Source organism: Salmo trutta, chromosome 31, assembly GCF_901001165.1.
Source record: "Salmo trutta chromosome 31, fSalTru1.1, whole genome shotgun sequence".
NCBI lineage: Eukaryota > Metazoa > Chordata > Actinopteri > Salmoniformes > Salmonidae > Salmo > Salmo trutta.
In genome coordinates, this window is record NC_042987.1 from 9,382,821 (window position 1) to 9,399,317 (window position 16,497).

Consider the following 16,497-nt stretch of genomic DNA (forward strand, 5'->3'; position numbering starts at 1 on the left):
CTGCATCATTTCACCACATTACTGAATGTGGTTCAATGTTCCTTTCAGATCGGGGTGGTGGTGGGGGGGGGTTGCCCGTCACAGTGTTGCTGCTAGACATCTTCTTCAGTTTGGAGCTGCACATAACACAGAATATGAAACTCAGAACATTTTGAAGCAGACTCGTATGATTTTCTTTTTTTAGAAGGCAGTAGTTTGTACATGAAGACACTGGGTAAGACCTGTATGGCAAGTTCGATTGACATCCGGTCTTGTAGTTTTGGTGTATTTGTAGTTCTGAGACATTTTGGTGTGTGTAGTTACATGAGAATGCTTTTGGCAAATTTCCATACAGGATTTAGCACGGTGTTTTACCCAAAAGGCTCAGACTTTTCTGTTTTCCATCTACGAGGGCCGGCACCATTTGTCTCACTGGGCCATGGTTCTGGTGGTCCTGCTCTCACTCGGGGCCAAAGCCAGGACACTGGTACTTTTCAGCTGACATTTACATAACACTGGCTGACTGAACTTTTAACACCTCACAAAGCAACTGTTTTGATTATGCAGACGTTGTTGATTCTGTTCTTCACAAGTCCTCACTGTCAGCACTAGCTATGAAAACACAATATCCTTAGTATAACATTAAGGAGTGTACACTAGTGTAACACTGGTGTTACAGTTGAAAAGCAGCATGTGTGTCTTATTAAGAGAAGTGTGTTTGTGTACCTGAGACGAGCCAGAGCCTTCCTCACCCATTCGGCCTTAACTGTGGCGCACACCTTTTTGTTCTTCACGGTGTAGAAGCTACAACAGAAAACACACTATACATAAACTTGTTTTACGCCAATGTTTGTAAACAATGGAAACAAAACAATATAGCCTCAACATGGTTAAAACAACCATTTTTATACCGTGGATGGTCAGTCCTTGCATCCATAGCTCTGTCTATTAATTTGAGAGTGGTTATATTTCTCCAGGCTCATACCTCAGCTTTTTTCCAAAACAGGCGAGGTCCCGCTATGTTATTGTTTCAATTAAGGACTGTAGCTTTAACCCTTGACCTCAGAGAGATGACAAAATATGAGCATCCCTTCTAAGAGTATGGTAAAGGTGTGTGTGTGTATACTTTGTTCAGGGCTTACATGATAGCATCGATGTTGCACACCTCCTTGGAGCTCTGTAGTTTGTAGCCTTTTATCTGCTGGTAGGGTACAGGCTTCTCCTGGTACTCCACGCAACAGTAAAGTTTCCTAGGACCGTCTGAACACATGCACACACATCAGTCAGCCACATGCCACACACACATGCAGACCACAAGAACATGAATGTCAAATGTTTCTTTCGCTGTAATCTATTCTGTGAACTACAATATAGTCTTCTAATCTGATCTAGCCTAACCAACATGACCCCACAAACAGAGTTGGCAGGTCTCACAGCCAGACCTTATCAGACCTTGATAAAACAAAAGTGGTACATTTACATGGGCAAAAGTCTTAAACAGGTAAATTGGTTACCAGGTAAACTTACATGCAGCTGAGGTTGAACTGAACATGGTTACAACGCAGCAGAGAAGCAGGATTGTCTCCAGGTATGTGGGAGCCATGGTGATGGTACGTAGGAATCGAGAAGATACACCAAACACGCCTACCGACTGATCCTATATACCCCTACAAACAGGTGTGTGCATCTGAGTGTGTGTTTGTTGATGATACTGATACATGTCAATCATGTCCTTCACTCCTAACCTGTGGTTACTAAATTGAGGACAGGAAGCCCATCTCTGCGCGATGGCTGACAGAGATGCAAACATTGCCTGTTCACCATGACCTGTTTAGTTCAGGCCTTATAACCTGGTTAAGGTCATGTCATAGATGCTTATCTAATGGTGCTTGAATGGTGTGTGTTTCGACGGATATGCATACAGTAGTGTCCTTACAAATCTAGGGACTTAATCTAAAGGTACGGACATCTAGGCCTAATGAATTGTTGGGCTGACAGGGTTGCATGCTCAAGGCCAACAGAGTAACATCACCCCACATTGGCATAAAAAGGTGTGGTGATCAAGTGTTTAGCTGTCATGTCTGATATTCAAACTCTAATATTCATAAGTCAAGGACCTTTTACAAGCTCAGCATTGTCAGCAATACTATTATGAGAGCACAGGAGGTTGGTGACACCTTAGTGTGTCAGGTAGCCTAGTGGTTAGAGTGTTGGGCCAGTAACCAAAAAGGTTGCTGAATCAAATCCCTGAGGTGACAAGGTAAAAATCTGATGTTCTGAACAAGGCCGTTAACCCCCTGTTCCCCAGTAGGCCATCATTGTAAAGCAGAATTTGTTCTTAACTGACATTCCCTGTTAAATAAAGGTTCAATTAAAAAAAAAAATGTTGGTGAGAACAGGATTGTGGGAATGGCTGGAGCGGAGTAAGTGGAACGGTATCAAACACATGGTTTCCGGTTTGATGCCGTTCTGTTCCAGCCATTATTACGAGGCAGCCTCCACTGTACGAGAGTGTTTGTGGTGAAGTTATGGAACAATAGCAGGTTGTCAAAACCCCTCGTCTGTGCCGTGACCTATTTAGTGGTTCCTGCAGAAAGCTGACAAGAGCAAACCCAGATCACCTGACCTAGATAAAATAAATGCTATTATTGTGTTCTCATGCAGCACTCAACATTAGTCTCAATAACAAATGCCATGAGAAAAATAGCTATTGGGTAAATAAAGCTATGTGGGTTTGATTGAGCCCAGAATCTGGTGCAGCACTATGAAAGAAAATATATGTGGCCTAACTACAGAAGATCAATATAAAGTTCATGTTTCAAGTACGTTTTTGAACAGTTGAATATGGCTTAATAGCTTCAAATCAATTGATAAAAGCTCAAATCAATAATAGTTTAATAGAACTCAGCATTTGCTACTTCTGTGGCAACTATGACAATTTTCGAATGCTTTTTTGTCATTAAGCCACTTTAAACTCTCCAATATTTTTGCAGCTGCTATTGAAAAGCCATCCACATACAGATTTCTGAGAAGTAGCTTATTGATTTTGGGTCAGCTACATTGTGTTTTTCACATAAAGTATTTTAGTAATACTCCAACATATTAGCAGGGGAGTGACAGTGTGGGTGTGAGTTTGGGACAATGTATTTCTATATATTATGGATACCCATTCAGCTACTCTTCCTGGGGTCCAGCAAAATTAAGCCAATTTATACAATATTAAAAACATTATAATACATTCACAGATTTCACAACACACTGTGTGCCCTCAGGCCCCTACTCCACCACTACCACATATCTACAGTATAAAATCCATGCGCATGTATAGTGCGTATGTTATCGTGTGTGTGTGTGTGTGTGTGTGCGTGCGTGCGTGCGTGTGTGTGTGCATGTGCGTGTGCATGTGTGTGTGTGCATGTGTGTGTGTGTATGTGTCTGTGCCTATATTTGTGTTGCTTCACAGTCCCCGCTCTTCCATAAAGTATTTTTTAATCTGTTATTAAATCTAATTTTACTGCTTGCATCAGTTCCTTGATGTGGAAAAGAGTTCCATGTAGTCACGGCTCTATGTAATACTGTGTGCCTCCCATAGTCTGTTCTGGACTTGGGGACTGTGAAGAGACCTCTTGTAGCATGTCTTGTGGGGTATGCATGGGTGTCCGAGCTGTGTGCCAATAGTTCAAATAGACAGCTCGGTGCACTCAACATGTAAATACATAAATACAAGTAGTGATGAAGTTAATCTCTTCTCCACTTTGAGCCAGGAGAGATTGACATTAATATTAGCTCTGTGTACATCCAAGGACCAGCCGTGCTGCCCTGTTCTAAGCCAATTGCCAATCTACTGTAAGTCCTTTTTTGTGGCACCTGACCACAAGACTGAACAGTAGTCAAGGTGCGACAAAACTAGGGCCTGTAGGACCTGCCTTTTGTTGATAGTGCTGTTAAGAAGACAGAGCAGCGCTTTATTATGGACATACTTCTCCCCATCTTAGCTACTGTTGTATCAATATACTTTGACCATGACAGTTTACAATCCAGGGTTACTCCAAGCAGTTTAGTCATCTCAACTTGCTCAATTTCCACATTATTTATTACAAGATTTAGTTGAAGTTTAGGGTTTAGTGAATGATTTGTCCCAAATACAATGCTTTTAGTTTTAGAAATATTTAGGGCTAACTTATTCCTTGCCACCCACTCTGAAACTAACTGCAACTCTTTGTTAAGTGTTGCAGTCATTTCAGTTGCTGTAGTAGCTGTAGTAGCTCTAGTAGCTGTAGTAGCTGTATAGTGTTAAATCATCAGCATACATAGACATTCTGGCTTTAGTCCAAGTTAGTGGCATGTCGTTAGTAAAGATTGAAATAAGCAAAGGGCCTAAACAGCTACCCTGGGGAATTCCTGATTCTACCTGGATTATGTTTGAGAGGCTTCCATTTAAACTTCTTAAGGATTGGTGACCCGCTAGCGGGACAACTTCCAGTGAAACTGGAGGGCGCGCAATTCAAATAAACAATCATAAATATTATGGATTTTAAACATTTATGTACATATAAGTGTCATATATCGGCTGAAAGCTTAAATACTTGTTAATCTAACTGCACTGTCTGATTTACAGTAGCTAGTACAGCGAAAACATGCAATGCGATTGTTTGAGGACGGCGCCCCACATCAAAATATTTTTCCACCGGTACATTCACATATAACGATTAAATATTCACTTACTTTTTGAAAATATTCCTCTGATTTGTCATCCAAAGGGTCCCAGCTATAACATGTAGTGTCGTTTTGTTAGATAAAATCCTTCTTTATATCCCAAAAAGTTTAGTTGGCGCCATCGATTTGAGTAATCCACTCGTTCAACTTGCAGAGAAAGGAATCCAACAATCTACTCCTAAACTTTGTTTCAACAAGTCAAAATACATTTCCATTTACTTCTCAGATACCCTAAAATGTAATCAAACTATAATATTTCTTTTGGAAAGAAGTATGTTCAATAGGAAACCGATTTTAGCAGGTCCATAATGTCTTCATGGCGCACGCAAACAAGAATTTCCAAGACTGTGTCCTTCTACTAAAACTGATATTCTTTTTAATTTTTTTGGAAGTTACAAGCCTGAAACCTTGAACATAGACTGCTGACATATTGTGGACGCCATAGAAGTTGCATCCAGGGAGCTAATCTTCAATATGACCTTTCTCTTGCATTTCTAAGAGGATGGTCTCTTAAAAAAAAAAATCTAGTTGGTTTTCTTTGGATTTTCTCCTACCATATCTATTGTGTTATATTCTCCTACATTATTTTAACATTTCTACAAGCTTCAAAGTGTTTTCTTTCCAATGGTACCAATTATATGCACATCCTGGCTTCAGGGCCTGAGTAACAGGCAGTTTACTTTGGGCACGTCATTCAGGCAGGAAGTGGAGAAAAAAAGGGGCCTAGCCCTAAGTTAAAGAATGCTATGGCAGATGGCAGGGAGAGGTGAGGGGAGTGGTTATTGAGGGGAGATATCTTGCAGCCCCCTGGCTCCACACCCAAGCCTTATTTGGACTTCCTGCCTCAACGAGGCAAGGCTGTGGGTGTGCTTTACTGTAAAATAGCATTGTATCTGGTCAAACACAATTTTTTCCAGAAGTTTACTAAGGGTTGATAAAGGCTGATTGGTCGGCTATTTGAGCCAGTAAAGGGGCCTTTACTATTCTTGGGTAGCGGAATGACTTTAGCCTCCCTCCAGGCCTGAGGGCACACACTTTCTAGTAGGCTTAAATTGAAAATGTGGCAAATAAGAGTGGCAATATCCTCTGCTATTATCCTCAGTAATTATCCATCCGTCAGACCCCGGTGGCTTTTTTCACCTCTTCCACACTGACTTTATGGAATTCAAAACTACAATTCTTTGTCTTTCATAATTTGGTCCGATATAAGTGGATGTGTAGTGTCAGCGTTTGTTGCTGGCATGTCATCCCTAAGTTTGCTTATCTTGCCAATGAAAAAGTCATTAAAGTAGTTGGCAATATCAGTGGGCTTTGTGATGAATGCGCCATCTGATGATTCAATGAATGAAGGAGCCGAGTTGGCTTTTTTCCCCAAAATGTAATTTAAGGTGCCCCAAAGCTTTTTACTATCATTCTTTATATCATGTATCTTTGTTTCATAGTATAGTTAATTTTCGTTTAGTCACATGATTTCTTAATTTGCAGTATGTTTGCCAATCAGTTGGGTTGCCAGACTTATTTGCCATAGCTTTTGCCTCATCCCTCTCAACCATACACTTTTTTAATTCCTCATCAATCCAAGGGGATTTAACAGTTTTTACAGTCATTTTCTTAATGGGTGCGTGCTTGTTAGTAACTGGAATAATCAATTTCATAAATGTGTCAAGTGCAGCGTCTGGTTGCTCCTCATTACACACCACAGACCAACAAATATTATTTACATCATCAACATAGGATTCACTTCAAAACTTATTGTACGACCTCTTATACCAGCCTTTGGAACTTTGGTTTTCCTAGATATGGCTACTATATTGTGTTGACCTTCTACAAATGCCTCTTCTGATATTGAAAAGTTCCAAGGAAAGGTTAGAGAGTGTCTAACGGTCTCTCACATAAGATCATATTTTTGCGGAAATATCTATATCAGCAGTTGAATTTGTGTACTCTGAAATGGTGCATTGCCACCCATAAACTGTCACCACAGAGAGCTGATGTGGAGGAAGGGATGCATGTTTCTGTTCCAAACAAGATCAGAAGTTCTCAGCCACGTCTGAATGCATGGCTCACTGTGCCCTTGGGTTGGATGTTGACACACTCATCTCAAGGTTTTCACTCACCCACCACCCACCACCCACACCCACACTCTTTTTGTCAATGTTGTAGTTTTAATCATAACCAGTGGAGGGGGATATGGTACAGTAATTCAAATTAAAATAAATGTAATCTGCATGAATAGATTTAGTATAATCTCATTCCATTCTGTATTGTTAGATTTGTCAGTAGACATCGATGATGCATATTAACACTAGATTGCTATTGCTATGTATTGGCCAATGAGAAGCCTCACGTCGGCCATGTTGGTACTCCTCAGAAAAAGCAGTCCTCCATGGGAATGTACAGTATGTAAATTAAATGTTTCAAGGACAAAATAACATGTATTTAAGTATTATTTTGTTGTTGTGGGGACAGTAACTTAAGTACTCTCAAAATGTTTTTATGTTTTATTTGTATGTTTAACTCACATGATATAATTTAAAAGTATGCGTTAAGTTGTCTGTAATAGAATAAACGTGGTAAAAATGAATGTAGACCTCAATAAATGCATTTCTATTGCTTCCAAAATCTGTTTTACAATGGTGGGGAGTAGTAAAATGGAGGCGCGATGGCAGTCATGTAGTGTATGTATAAATCATTGATAGGCACATATGCAAGCTCTTGGTCTCTGTCTGACCCTCTCATGTCTGTCTGTGTCATATCTGCACTGACTGGCTCTAGTGTTCATTGTCCAGCAGTCTTTGACCTTGTGCATCCCCCACACCTTGGAGTCTTTTGGTATACTCCAGTCAGCTATCTCTGACCCTGGTGACCCCCCGAAGTCTCAGTCCTTTGGTACAGACTGATAAACTCTATCTCCAGAATGCAGTGGTATCAGAGCAAGTTTTCCTGCTGATCTGTAGACTATCATTGACTTTGATGAGCCCAGTCCTGGAGATGTGTCAGACAGCCCCATACTTAGATCATCCTCATTCTCTCTCTGTTTAGGCAGAGAGAGAAGGAATGAAAACATGGTGGGGATGTCTAAGTGTAGCACAAACCAATAGACATAACCTTGAACCCGGAGCTCCCAGGTTTGGGGTAGAATCAGCCACTAGAAGATGCTGAATAACACCTATAGAAAGTAAAATGGATCAAGCAGGTTCAGAGGAACTCTCCCCGTGAGTTGGTCTATCTTGGTGTTTGTCTCTCCCTGTCTGTCTCTCCGTCTCTCTCTCTGCCATGCAAAACACAGGGCCTTGTTGTCCTCTCATCCTTGAAGAACTGAGAGATAAAGAAGGCAAAGAAAGAAGTGATGATTGGTTATTTGACACTTCCCTCCTTCACCCTCCTCCTGTATGTGTGTGAGTGTTGTTAGTTTGGTGTGAAAGAACAAACATGGCAGAGGGGGCTGTCAACAGACAGAGACAGGAAGTCAAAGGTGACGAGTGACAGATCTCAAAACCAACTTCCTGTTGGGAGAGTCTACTGTTCTCCTCCTTATTTTCTGTCTCCTCTTCTCTCCTTTCTGCTCTCAAAGCGTTGCTATGTAATACCCAAGTTAATGCTTTGTTATCAGAGGGCTGGTGTAGAGCTGCTTTGTAGTGTGTTTGTATATGTGTGTGTGTGTGTGTGTGTGTTTTTGTGTGTGTGTGTACGTGTGTCTGTCCTGTCTCATCAGTGCAACAAGGGCCTGATATATGCAATCATCTGTTTACATCTAATCCCCAAGTAATCTCCCTCATAACACAGTTCACTTTGTTTCCTTCCCTGTGCTCACTCATAGAGAGATCTACAGAGAGATCCTCTGAGAAGACACCTTTAATCTCTTTTGCTCACTCACTCTTCCTCTCCCTCTCTTTCTCCCCTCCTCTTTCCCCACATCCTCTGCCACTTTGATTTATTGTGGCTCTTGTGCCCTGTAATCATGTGTTTGTTTTCAGTAACAGTGGCAAGTGAGCCTGTGTTTATTTAGTGGTGCTCCCATACAGTGGCATGTGAGTGGTGATGTGTGTTTGAGTTCAGCGGGAATGTTGTCCAACACAAAAGAGCTAAATGTTTGCACAAGCAAACACGTGTGTGTGTGTGTGTGTGTGTGTGTGTGTGTGTGTGTGTGTGTGTGTGTGTGTGTGTGTGTGTGTGTGTGTGTGTGTGTGTGTGTGTGTGTGTGTGTGTGTGTGAGCAAGAAATAAACTCTTCCCTGTCCACATATGTCTCGCCTTGGGCCTCTCTCCCACTCGCCCTCCCAAAATGGTGGAAAAGGCGGGAGGGAGTCCCTTTGAGTTGCCCACCCATACACTGTGTCCTCTGGTCACCTCTCTCCTGCATGGGCTGTGGGGCAACAGAAGCTGCAAAGGCGTTGCCTTAAACTTTCAGTGGAAGCTTGTGTTCCTCGAGTCCTCTGTGTTATTAAGTGTGAATTACCAGCAACGATTTAGATACTAGATTACAATGATTCTCATTCTAGAATGTCACACGCACACATACAGCGGAGCGTCGTCTTGACTGACATAATTAATGGCTGGTGAATAGTGGTTAGCCCTAAGCCTTTTTCCTTGATGAATATCATCCATCAACAGAGTGACACAAACTACCAAGACGGATGAGAATCATAGTACATTCCCTCTGGAAGTAAGGACATACACACACACACAAACGCGCACCCAAGACACACACACTTTGAAACTATTAGTGGTTGGTTATATATAACCATGTGAGTCGTGTCGGAGACCTCAGGGTGTGCGAGAGACGGAAATGTTGAGAGGTGTATTTGTCAGTTTTCGTGTGGTTTGGTCAAACATACACACAAATACAAACACGCACACACACACACACATGCGTGGGGTGAGAGGCAGGATGGAGCCTGCGGGGTCACCAGGTGACCTGAGAGTGTGCGTCGCAGCCTGTGCTGACAGAGAGACACAACCAAGGCCACCACGGAATCTACCACCACCCCACAACTCTCTCTCTCTGTTTCCTATCTTTCTTTCCCAGTCACTCTCTCTCTCGCTCTCTCAATTTTTTTCTCACTCACTCTACCCGTCTCGCTCTCTCTTTCCCTTGGGACTGCCGTGATCTGTTCATTCTGCCTTAGTGTACCAGTTGGAGAGAGGGAGAAAGTGTTCCCCTGTTCCTGAGGAGCGAGCCGCCAACGAGACGCCAGCACAACAGATGGATGGATGGAGAGAACAAACGTGTTCTGCATCATATCACTTCACTTTACATAACCGCACACACTGACTCACGCACTCACAGATACCCACACATAGATTAACGCGTAAAAAGTTATCTTTCTACCACACGCTAACAAGAAAAGACAGCAATAGAACGAGAGGGAGGGGGGAGAGAAGGAGAATAAAAGAGGGGAGAGGTTCCCTGGCTATGCTCTTTTAGCGTCAAAGTAAGCAAACAAATAAAAGGACACACACTCCTCCTGGGTTTACTGACGACACCTGCTGCTGCCCTCTTCTTCCTCTGTTGGCAACTTTTTTTCACACACACACGCACACACACACACACACGCACACACACACGCACACACACACACACACACACAAACGCTTAACAGACAAATGCCAGTAGATACATTATGGCAAAGGATGGCAAGGAGATTTGACCTCTTTAGTCCTTTCATCAGAGCATTTGAAGGAAAAGAGAGGAGAGGACCATTATGCTAGACTTGATGCACCTGGAGTCTTATTCCGCCAACTCTCCCCCAGCCCTCCCTTAGAGCAGCCGGTGGCTCAGTGGAATCACGTCAGCTGTGTGTACACTCATGTGTGTGTGTGTCTGTGCTCCCTCAGAGTGGTGTGACAGATGCTAGCGATCCCTAGGTCTCGCCACTACGCCTCTGGCATGTTAATGATGCTCCGTTAACTGTGGGCTCTGCTCACACACGTGAACATACACACAAATATCTGCTACCCTCTTTCTATGTTTGAGCCCCAATATAATAGCACAGATTGTGTTGTCAGTTGAGCCGTACTCTTGTTCGTGGAGTGTACGTGATATAGGAGGAGGTTTTTCCACTAGCAACACTTCTGTCCTCTTCTTCTCCTCCTTTGTTCTTCTGTCTTAACCACCCACATATCTTTAACATCCCTGGAGCCTTACACAGACCTGCAGCTCATACATGCATGCATGCATACATACATACATACATACATACATACATACATACATACATACATACATACATACATACATACATACATACATACATACATACATACATACATACATACATACATACATACATTCATTCATACATACATACATACATACATACAGAGAGAGAGACCAGGTTGCTGTTGACCAGGATGTTGCGGGCAGCCAGGTCTCGGTGAACGTAGCTCATGTCAGACAGATACTTCATGCCCGACGCGATGCCACGCAGCATGCCCACCAACTGGATCACTGTGAACTGACCGTCGTGTTTCTAACACAGAGAGAGAGAGAGAGAGAGAGAGAGAGAGAGAGAGAGAAGGCGCGAGAGTGAGACATGCTATTTGAAAATATCTCGTTGCCAGAGCTCCTTACACACACACACACAACACATGTCCAACATCTCTCCATACACAAGCATCCCCCTATCCTTCTCAGCGATGTGTCTACAAAGCAGTTAGACTTATATTTGTCACACTATTAAAGGGCCCTTCTGTGAACTTCTCCCCATGACTCCTTTTATCACTACTTCTATGACGAGTACCCGATGGTGTCTGTGGGAGGCATGAGGAGTTAGTTGGTGATTTGAGGAGGGGGTTTGGAGAGGGCCAAGATGACTTCACTGTGGCTTCAGGAGCTCTTCTGGGGGTTAGTGGGTTTGGTGGGTTTAGGCTTTCTAGTAATTAAGGGAAGCTAGAGTATCCCTAGGGGGTTGAGGGGTGCTCACACACACACGAACACATTCACACACTCTCTCTCACACACACACACACACACACACACACACACACACACACACACACACACACACACACACACACACACACACACAATATAGATGTGTGGGCAGTAGGAGCCATCTGGGGCCCTATAGGAACAAAACGTGTGTGTGGGGGCCGAAGGTTCGGGGCCGCAGTGGGAGTTCACTCTTCAGATCTGGGAATCCCACAGGAGAATGGGAACACCATCACGACGGTCATCAATCAAAACTACACTGACACAAACGAGCCTAAACAACGGCCTGCAACTCCATAATGTCACTGTGTCACCTCCGACCCGTGGCGAGGGTCTGCCCACTGGAACCCGCGTTCGATAGGCCCCTGCCCTCCACAGCTCGATGTGATTGGACACCGGCTCCACAGCGAAGCTGCCACCCGCTCTCGGCTAATTGGGTCTTTGTGATTGCGCAGTCTGTCGTGGGTTTGGAGGAAAATAAGGTGGTGAAAACGGCATTATGGTCTGCGGCGGTGAGTGACGGGTCGATGTGAGGTGATGGGTTTCGGTCTCAAAGCACCAGATGCTCTTCCTGGTTCCATTATGGTGCATTATGGGGGACGGGATGATTTCGCCTGAGCAACCGAAATGACACAAAGACGTTCCGAATAGGACCCTGGAGAAACACAAACACACAGCACCCTGTACTAAGTGCCCCGCCCGGACCTGAGAATGGCCCCATACACTGAGATGGAAAGTGTATGGCGAACACATACAATTCACATACAGGTCTCACACACAATAAATTCTCCCTCTGTCTCTAAATTGAGGTCAGCACAAAAGTTACACACTCTCAACACTCTCTATCGAGCTGAACAAGTTCCCATGTGACAAAAGACCCTCTAGGTAGAGCTCTAAACAAAACACATACAACTCGCGTGACCCTGTTGAAAGCGATATTAGACGTGGATAGGACGGAATTAAAGATCGAAGACTTCCAAGTCGGGGAGGGATAAACAGCTATAACAGGCTGTAGTAAAGGACCTGTGTCTTTTCTCTTGAGAGATACCCACTGAGTTTCTTTGTGCAGCAGCTCCACTGAGAGAGAGAAGGTGTGGGTGGACGCAAACCCCTCTCTTTGTTCTTCCTCTACGCTTTCACAGCCTGCACAAGATGGAGACTGACTTATTTTAGAACAGTGTGTAATAATGGCTGTGGTGCGTGCTTGCCTCAGTGGACTACCTGTATACGGTCGATGTAAGGATAGTACGACCTTTGCCAAGAGGTCTGGATCGTTATGGCACGGTAGTGCGCTTGTCCCATAACAGCAAAGTTGCTGGTTTTAAGACCCTTTTTATGTTGACAGTGTCACAGTTCTTATTGTGTAGTTGTCATAGCCTTAGGCAGGGTTGGAGAGTAATGGATTACATGTAATCCGTTACAGTAAGGGATTACAACAAATATGTAACTGTAATCCGTTATGTTACCTGTAAAAAATATTGTAATCGGATGACAGATACTTTTGAAAAACTAGATGATTACTTTGAGGATTACTTTTAAATTCAGAAAGCTGCCTAACAATCATTGTTTTTGAAACCAGTGGACAGCCAGTGAAAAAATGTGCTCTTGCACCAGCTGCATATTGCGGATCCCAGCCTATGGAATAAAAGTGGAGCTTTTATTGCTCAATCTAATTCCATTGGCCTAATGGACACATGTTCAAACTCGCACACTTTTGACAGCCTTAAAGGGGCAATCTGTAGTTGCTACGTCCATTTTTGGATTTATAAATTCTATACATGAATGTGAAGATATAATGTAATATTATTATTATATGTATTAGAAAGCAATGGGTTAGAAGAAGCCTACATAACCAACCCATAAAATTACATTTAGATGTCGTTACATTGGTAACATACATTTTTGTCTTCTAATGCCTCTTATGTGGAAAGTCATCTTAAAGTAACTAAATGTTACTTTACCTTTATTTAACTAGGCAAGTCAGTAAGGAACAAATTCTTATTTACAATGACAGCCTATGAGGAAACACTGTGTTAACTGCTGTTAACTGTTCAGGGGCAGAACAACAGATTTTTACCTTGTCAGCTCAGGGATTTGATCCAGCAATCTTTCGGTTTCTGGCCCATCAACATAAGCACTAGGCTACCTGCCGTAATTAGATTACATTACTGAGTTTGGGTAATCCAAAAGTTATGTTACTGATTACAATTTTGGACAGATAACTAGTAACGGTAACCGATTACATTTAGAAAGTAACCTACCCAACCCTGGCCTTAGGCTATTGAGATTCATCAGCATCACCCCAGATCTCCCTCCCAATGGAAGAGCGTCAGGTAGAGAGAGATATAAGCTAACGACAGGGGGCGCTATCTCCCTCTTGTTTTTCCTCCATCCTTTTCAGTGAGGTATTGTAATTCAGCAAGCAACAAACAACCTACTGACTGGGAAGAATGTCAGTTCAACGTCTATAGTTTTGATTTATATTTCAACTAACATGAATTCAATGTGAAATCAACAAAAAAGGTCACTATGTCATTGGATTTAGGTTAAAAGTTGGGTGAAAAAAAGACGAAATGCCCTTAAATTGATTACTTTCAGCAAATCGAAACAGTTTTTCACGTTGATTAAATATCATCGCATATATTTGTTTGGCTTGAAATAACGTGGAAACAATGTTGATTCAACCAGTTTTTGCCCAGTGGGAAGAGGTCTTCATATTTGATGTGTTCACAGTTCCAAAGCGACAATAAATAGCCAACAGCACACTATTTTATCTATCACTTTTGTTTCAATCTATAAGCAGTTTTCGATCTTAAATTAGTCATATTCAATGCCAAACAAAAAAAAAGGTTAATATTTGTCACATACTACAAATGTTTCGTTAAAAGCTTGTCTGTTGATTTATCGAAACGATCACGTCATATTGGCTCATCATGACGAATCAATGACGCAGGCTTAGTGTGATGTTGTCACACTACTGTCAGTGACTTAATTGCCAGGAACACAGGTAAAAGAGTAAAAACACGCAGACATTACAACATAATCTACACATATTTCAACTCACACGTTGACAAACACTTACACCCTATGCCAGCGAGATACCACTGACCAGAGAGGAGAAGATACCTACAACTGCGTCAGAAGGAGGGCGAGAGACCTCCTTTTGCCCACAGCGTTCCAAGTATCATTCCCACACACAGTTTTCCACCAGGGATGCGCGGAGCTAAACGGACACACTTCCATACAGCACAAATGGCTGCGAGTTTTTGCAAAACAACTTGTGCGTTTATATGGATGTTTACAGTTATTTCCACCGCCCGAGTGTATCCACCGAATGAAGGTAAGGAAATCAGTGTTTTGGAATTGTTTAGGCTTAAGGGGGTTAAGGGGTACGGTTCTCCGAAATATTTGGTTAGGCTACTTAACGTGTTTTAATTGTGGGTCCGTTTTTCCCTTCATATTCGGGCACTATTGGAAACGGATATTTCTTATTTCGCATGTACATACTTGGAGTTCATACCCGCTGCCTGGAAAGCACAGTTGTGCCTCTTTCATTTGACTTTTATCCAACAATTTGTTTCACAAGCTTAGAATGATGAATGATAATCGCAATCGCTGCAATCAAAAAATGTATGCAGTTGCAGTTGCCTTCCATACTATCTTTCTTTATCAGGTTCAGTCTTTTACAGTTTCATTTTAGCTGAATTTCAATGTTATGCAGTCAGTAGCCTACTCAGCCTAAAGCAGTTTGTACAGGGGCACAAATGAAACCTACAAATTCTGACAAATGTCACATTTCTAACAAGTAAAACGTCAAACATTTTCGGTTTATTAAGCCGTGACCTACGGCCTTTGCGCAACGGGTTTTTACCCCAAATCAAATCAAATTGTATTTGTCACATGCGCCGAATACAACAGGTGTAGACCTTACAGTGAAAATCTTACTTACAAGCCCTTAACTAACAATGCAGTTTTAAGTAAAAAATAATTATAGAGCAGCAGTAAAATAACAATAGCAAGGCTATATATAGGGCATACCGGTACAGAGTCAATGTTGGAGCTCCCGAGTGGCGCAGTGGTCTAAGGCACTGCATCTCATTGCTTGAGGTGTCACTACAGCAGTGGCGGTTCTAGACCATTTCAACTGGGGGGGCCAAGCTGGGGCCAGTTGTACTGTTAGAGGGGCCAGTTACATGAGACGTTGTTGTTGTCATGTCGTTTTCTTCACTGCATTGCAGGCATTGGCACTGCCCCCCCCACCCCCCCAGAACCGCTAGTGTACTACAGACACCCTGGTTTGAATCCAGGATGTATCACAGCCGGCCATGATTGGGAGTCCCATAGGGCGGCGCACAATTGGCCCAGCGTCGTCTGGGTTTGGCCGGTGTAGGCTGTCACTGTAAAAAAAACAATTTGTTCTTAACTGACCTGCCTAGTTAAATAAAAAATGTACAGGGGCACCTATGTATATACATGTGTAACGTTTAGCCCAAAATCTACATTCGTTCCAGTATATTTGTGATATTTTATCGATCTTATAATTTTCTATCCATATCTGCATCTGTATGAATACGGTATGTATGGGTTCTTGTTGAGCCTAAGAGTAGCTGAAAATGGAATAATTTTCAGTGTACTGCCAGTGGAAAGTGGAAATCACCTTCCCTACCTGTTTGTAACTGTGTGTTTCAGAAACGTTACTGGACACAAGGACAGTTCCTGGCGAGCTGAAATGGGCGGCCAGTCCAACAGAAGGAGGGGTGAGTGGTCCTGCCGAGACAAAATAACCTATTTCAGTGAGAATATGTGTTTGTAATGCATAATTGTACACAGGTAGACTATGAGTGAGTATTTTTTTATTCTCCATCTCCC

General features: G+C 42.7%; 2 protein-coding genes across 2 annotated transcripts in view; one reads left to right on the forward strand and one right to left on the reverse strand.

The window, feature by feature from the left end:
* Positions 1-10: 10 nt before the first annotated feature.
* On the reverse strand, positions 11-1,688 carry ccl20l (C-C motif chemokine ligand 20-like). The gene is made up of 4 exons (XM_029724667.1): positions 1,507-1,688; positions 1,122-1,239; positions 706-783; positions 11-116 (listed from the first exon to the last, which is right to left on the reverse strand). Exons 1-4 carry the CDS (start codon positions 1,580-1,582, stop codon positions 11-13), a joined length of 378 nt encoding a protein of 125 aa, XP_029580527.1. The 5' UTR covers positions 1,583-1,688.
* A 12,944-nt stretch (positions 1,689-14,632) lies between these two features.
* Positions 14,633-16,497, forward strand: part of LOC115169453 (ephrin type-A receptor 4) — a 31,864-nt gene continuing 29,999 nt past the window's right edge. Inside the window, exons 1-2 of the mRNA XM_029725086.1 lie at positions 14,633-14,968; positions 16,318-16,385. Of these exons, the coding sequence (XP_029580946.1) occupies positions 14,842-14,968; positions 16,318-16,385 (195 nt within the window). The 5' untranslated portion in view covers positions 14,633-14,841. The remainder of the gene's footprint in view (positions 14,969-16,317; positions 16,386-16,497) is intronic.

Excerpts from the sequence above, each read along its gene's own strand:
- ccl20l (XM_029724667.1), bottom strand. The coding sequence starts at position 1,582 with ATGGCTCCCACATACCTGGAGACAATCCTGCTTCTCTGCTGCGTTGTA. Across the intron at positions 784-1,121 it reads TGCAACATCGATGCTATCAT|CTTCTACACCGTGAAGAACA; the intron begins GTAAGCCCTGAA and ends TTTCTGTTGTAG. Across the intron at positions 117-705 it reads AAGGCTCTGGCTCGTCTCAG|CTCCAAACTGAAGAAGATGT; the intron begins GTACACAAACAC and ends TGTTATGTGCAG.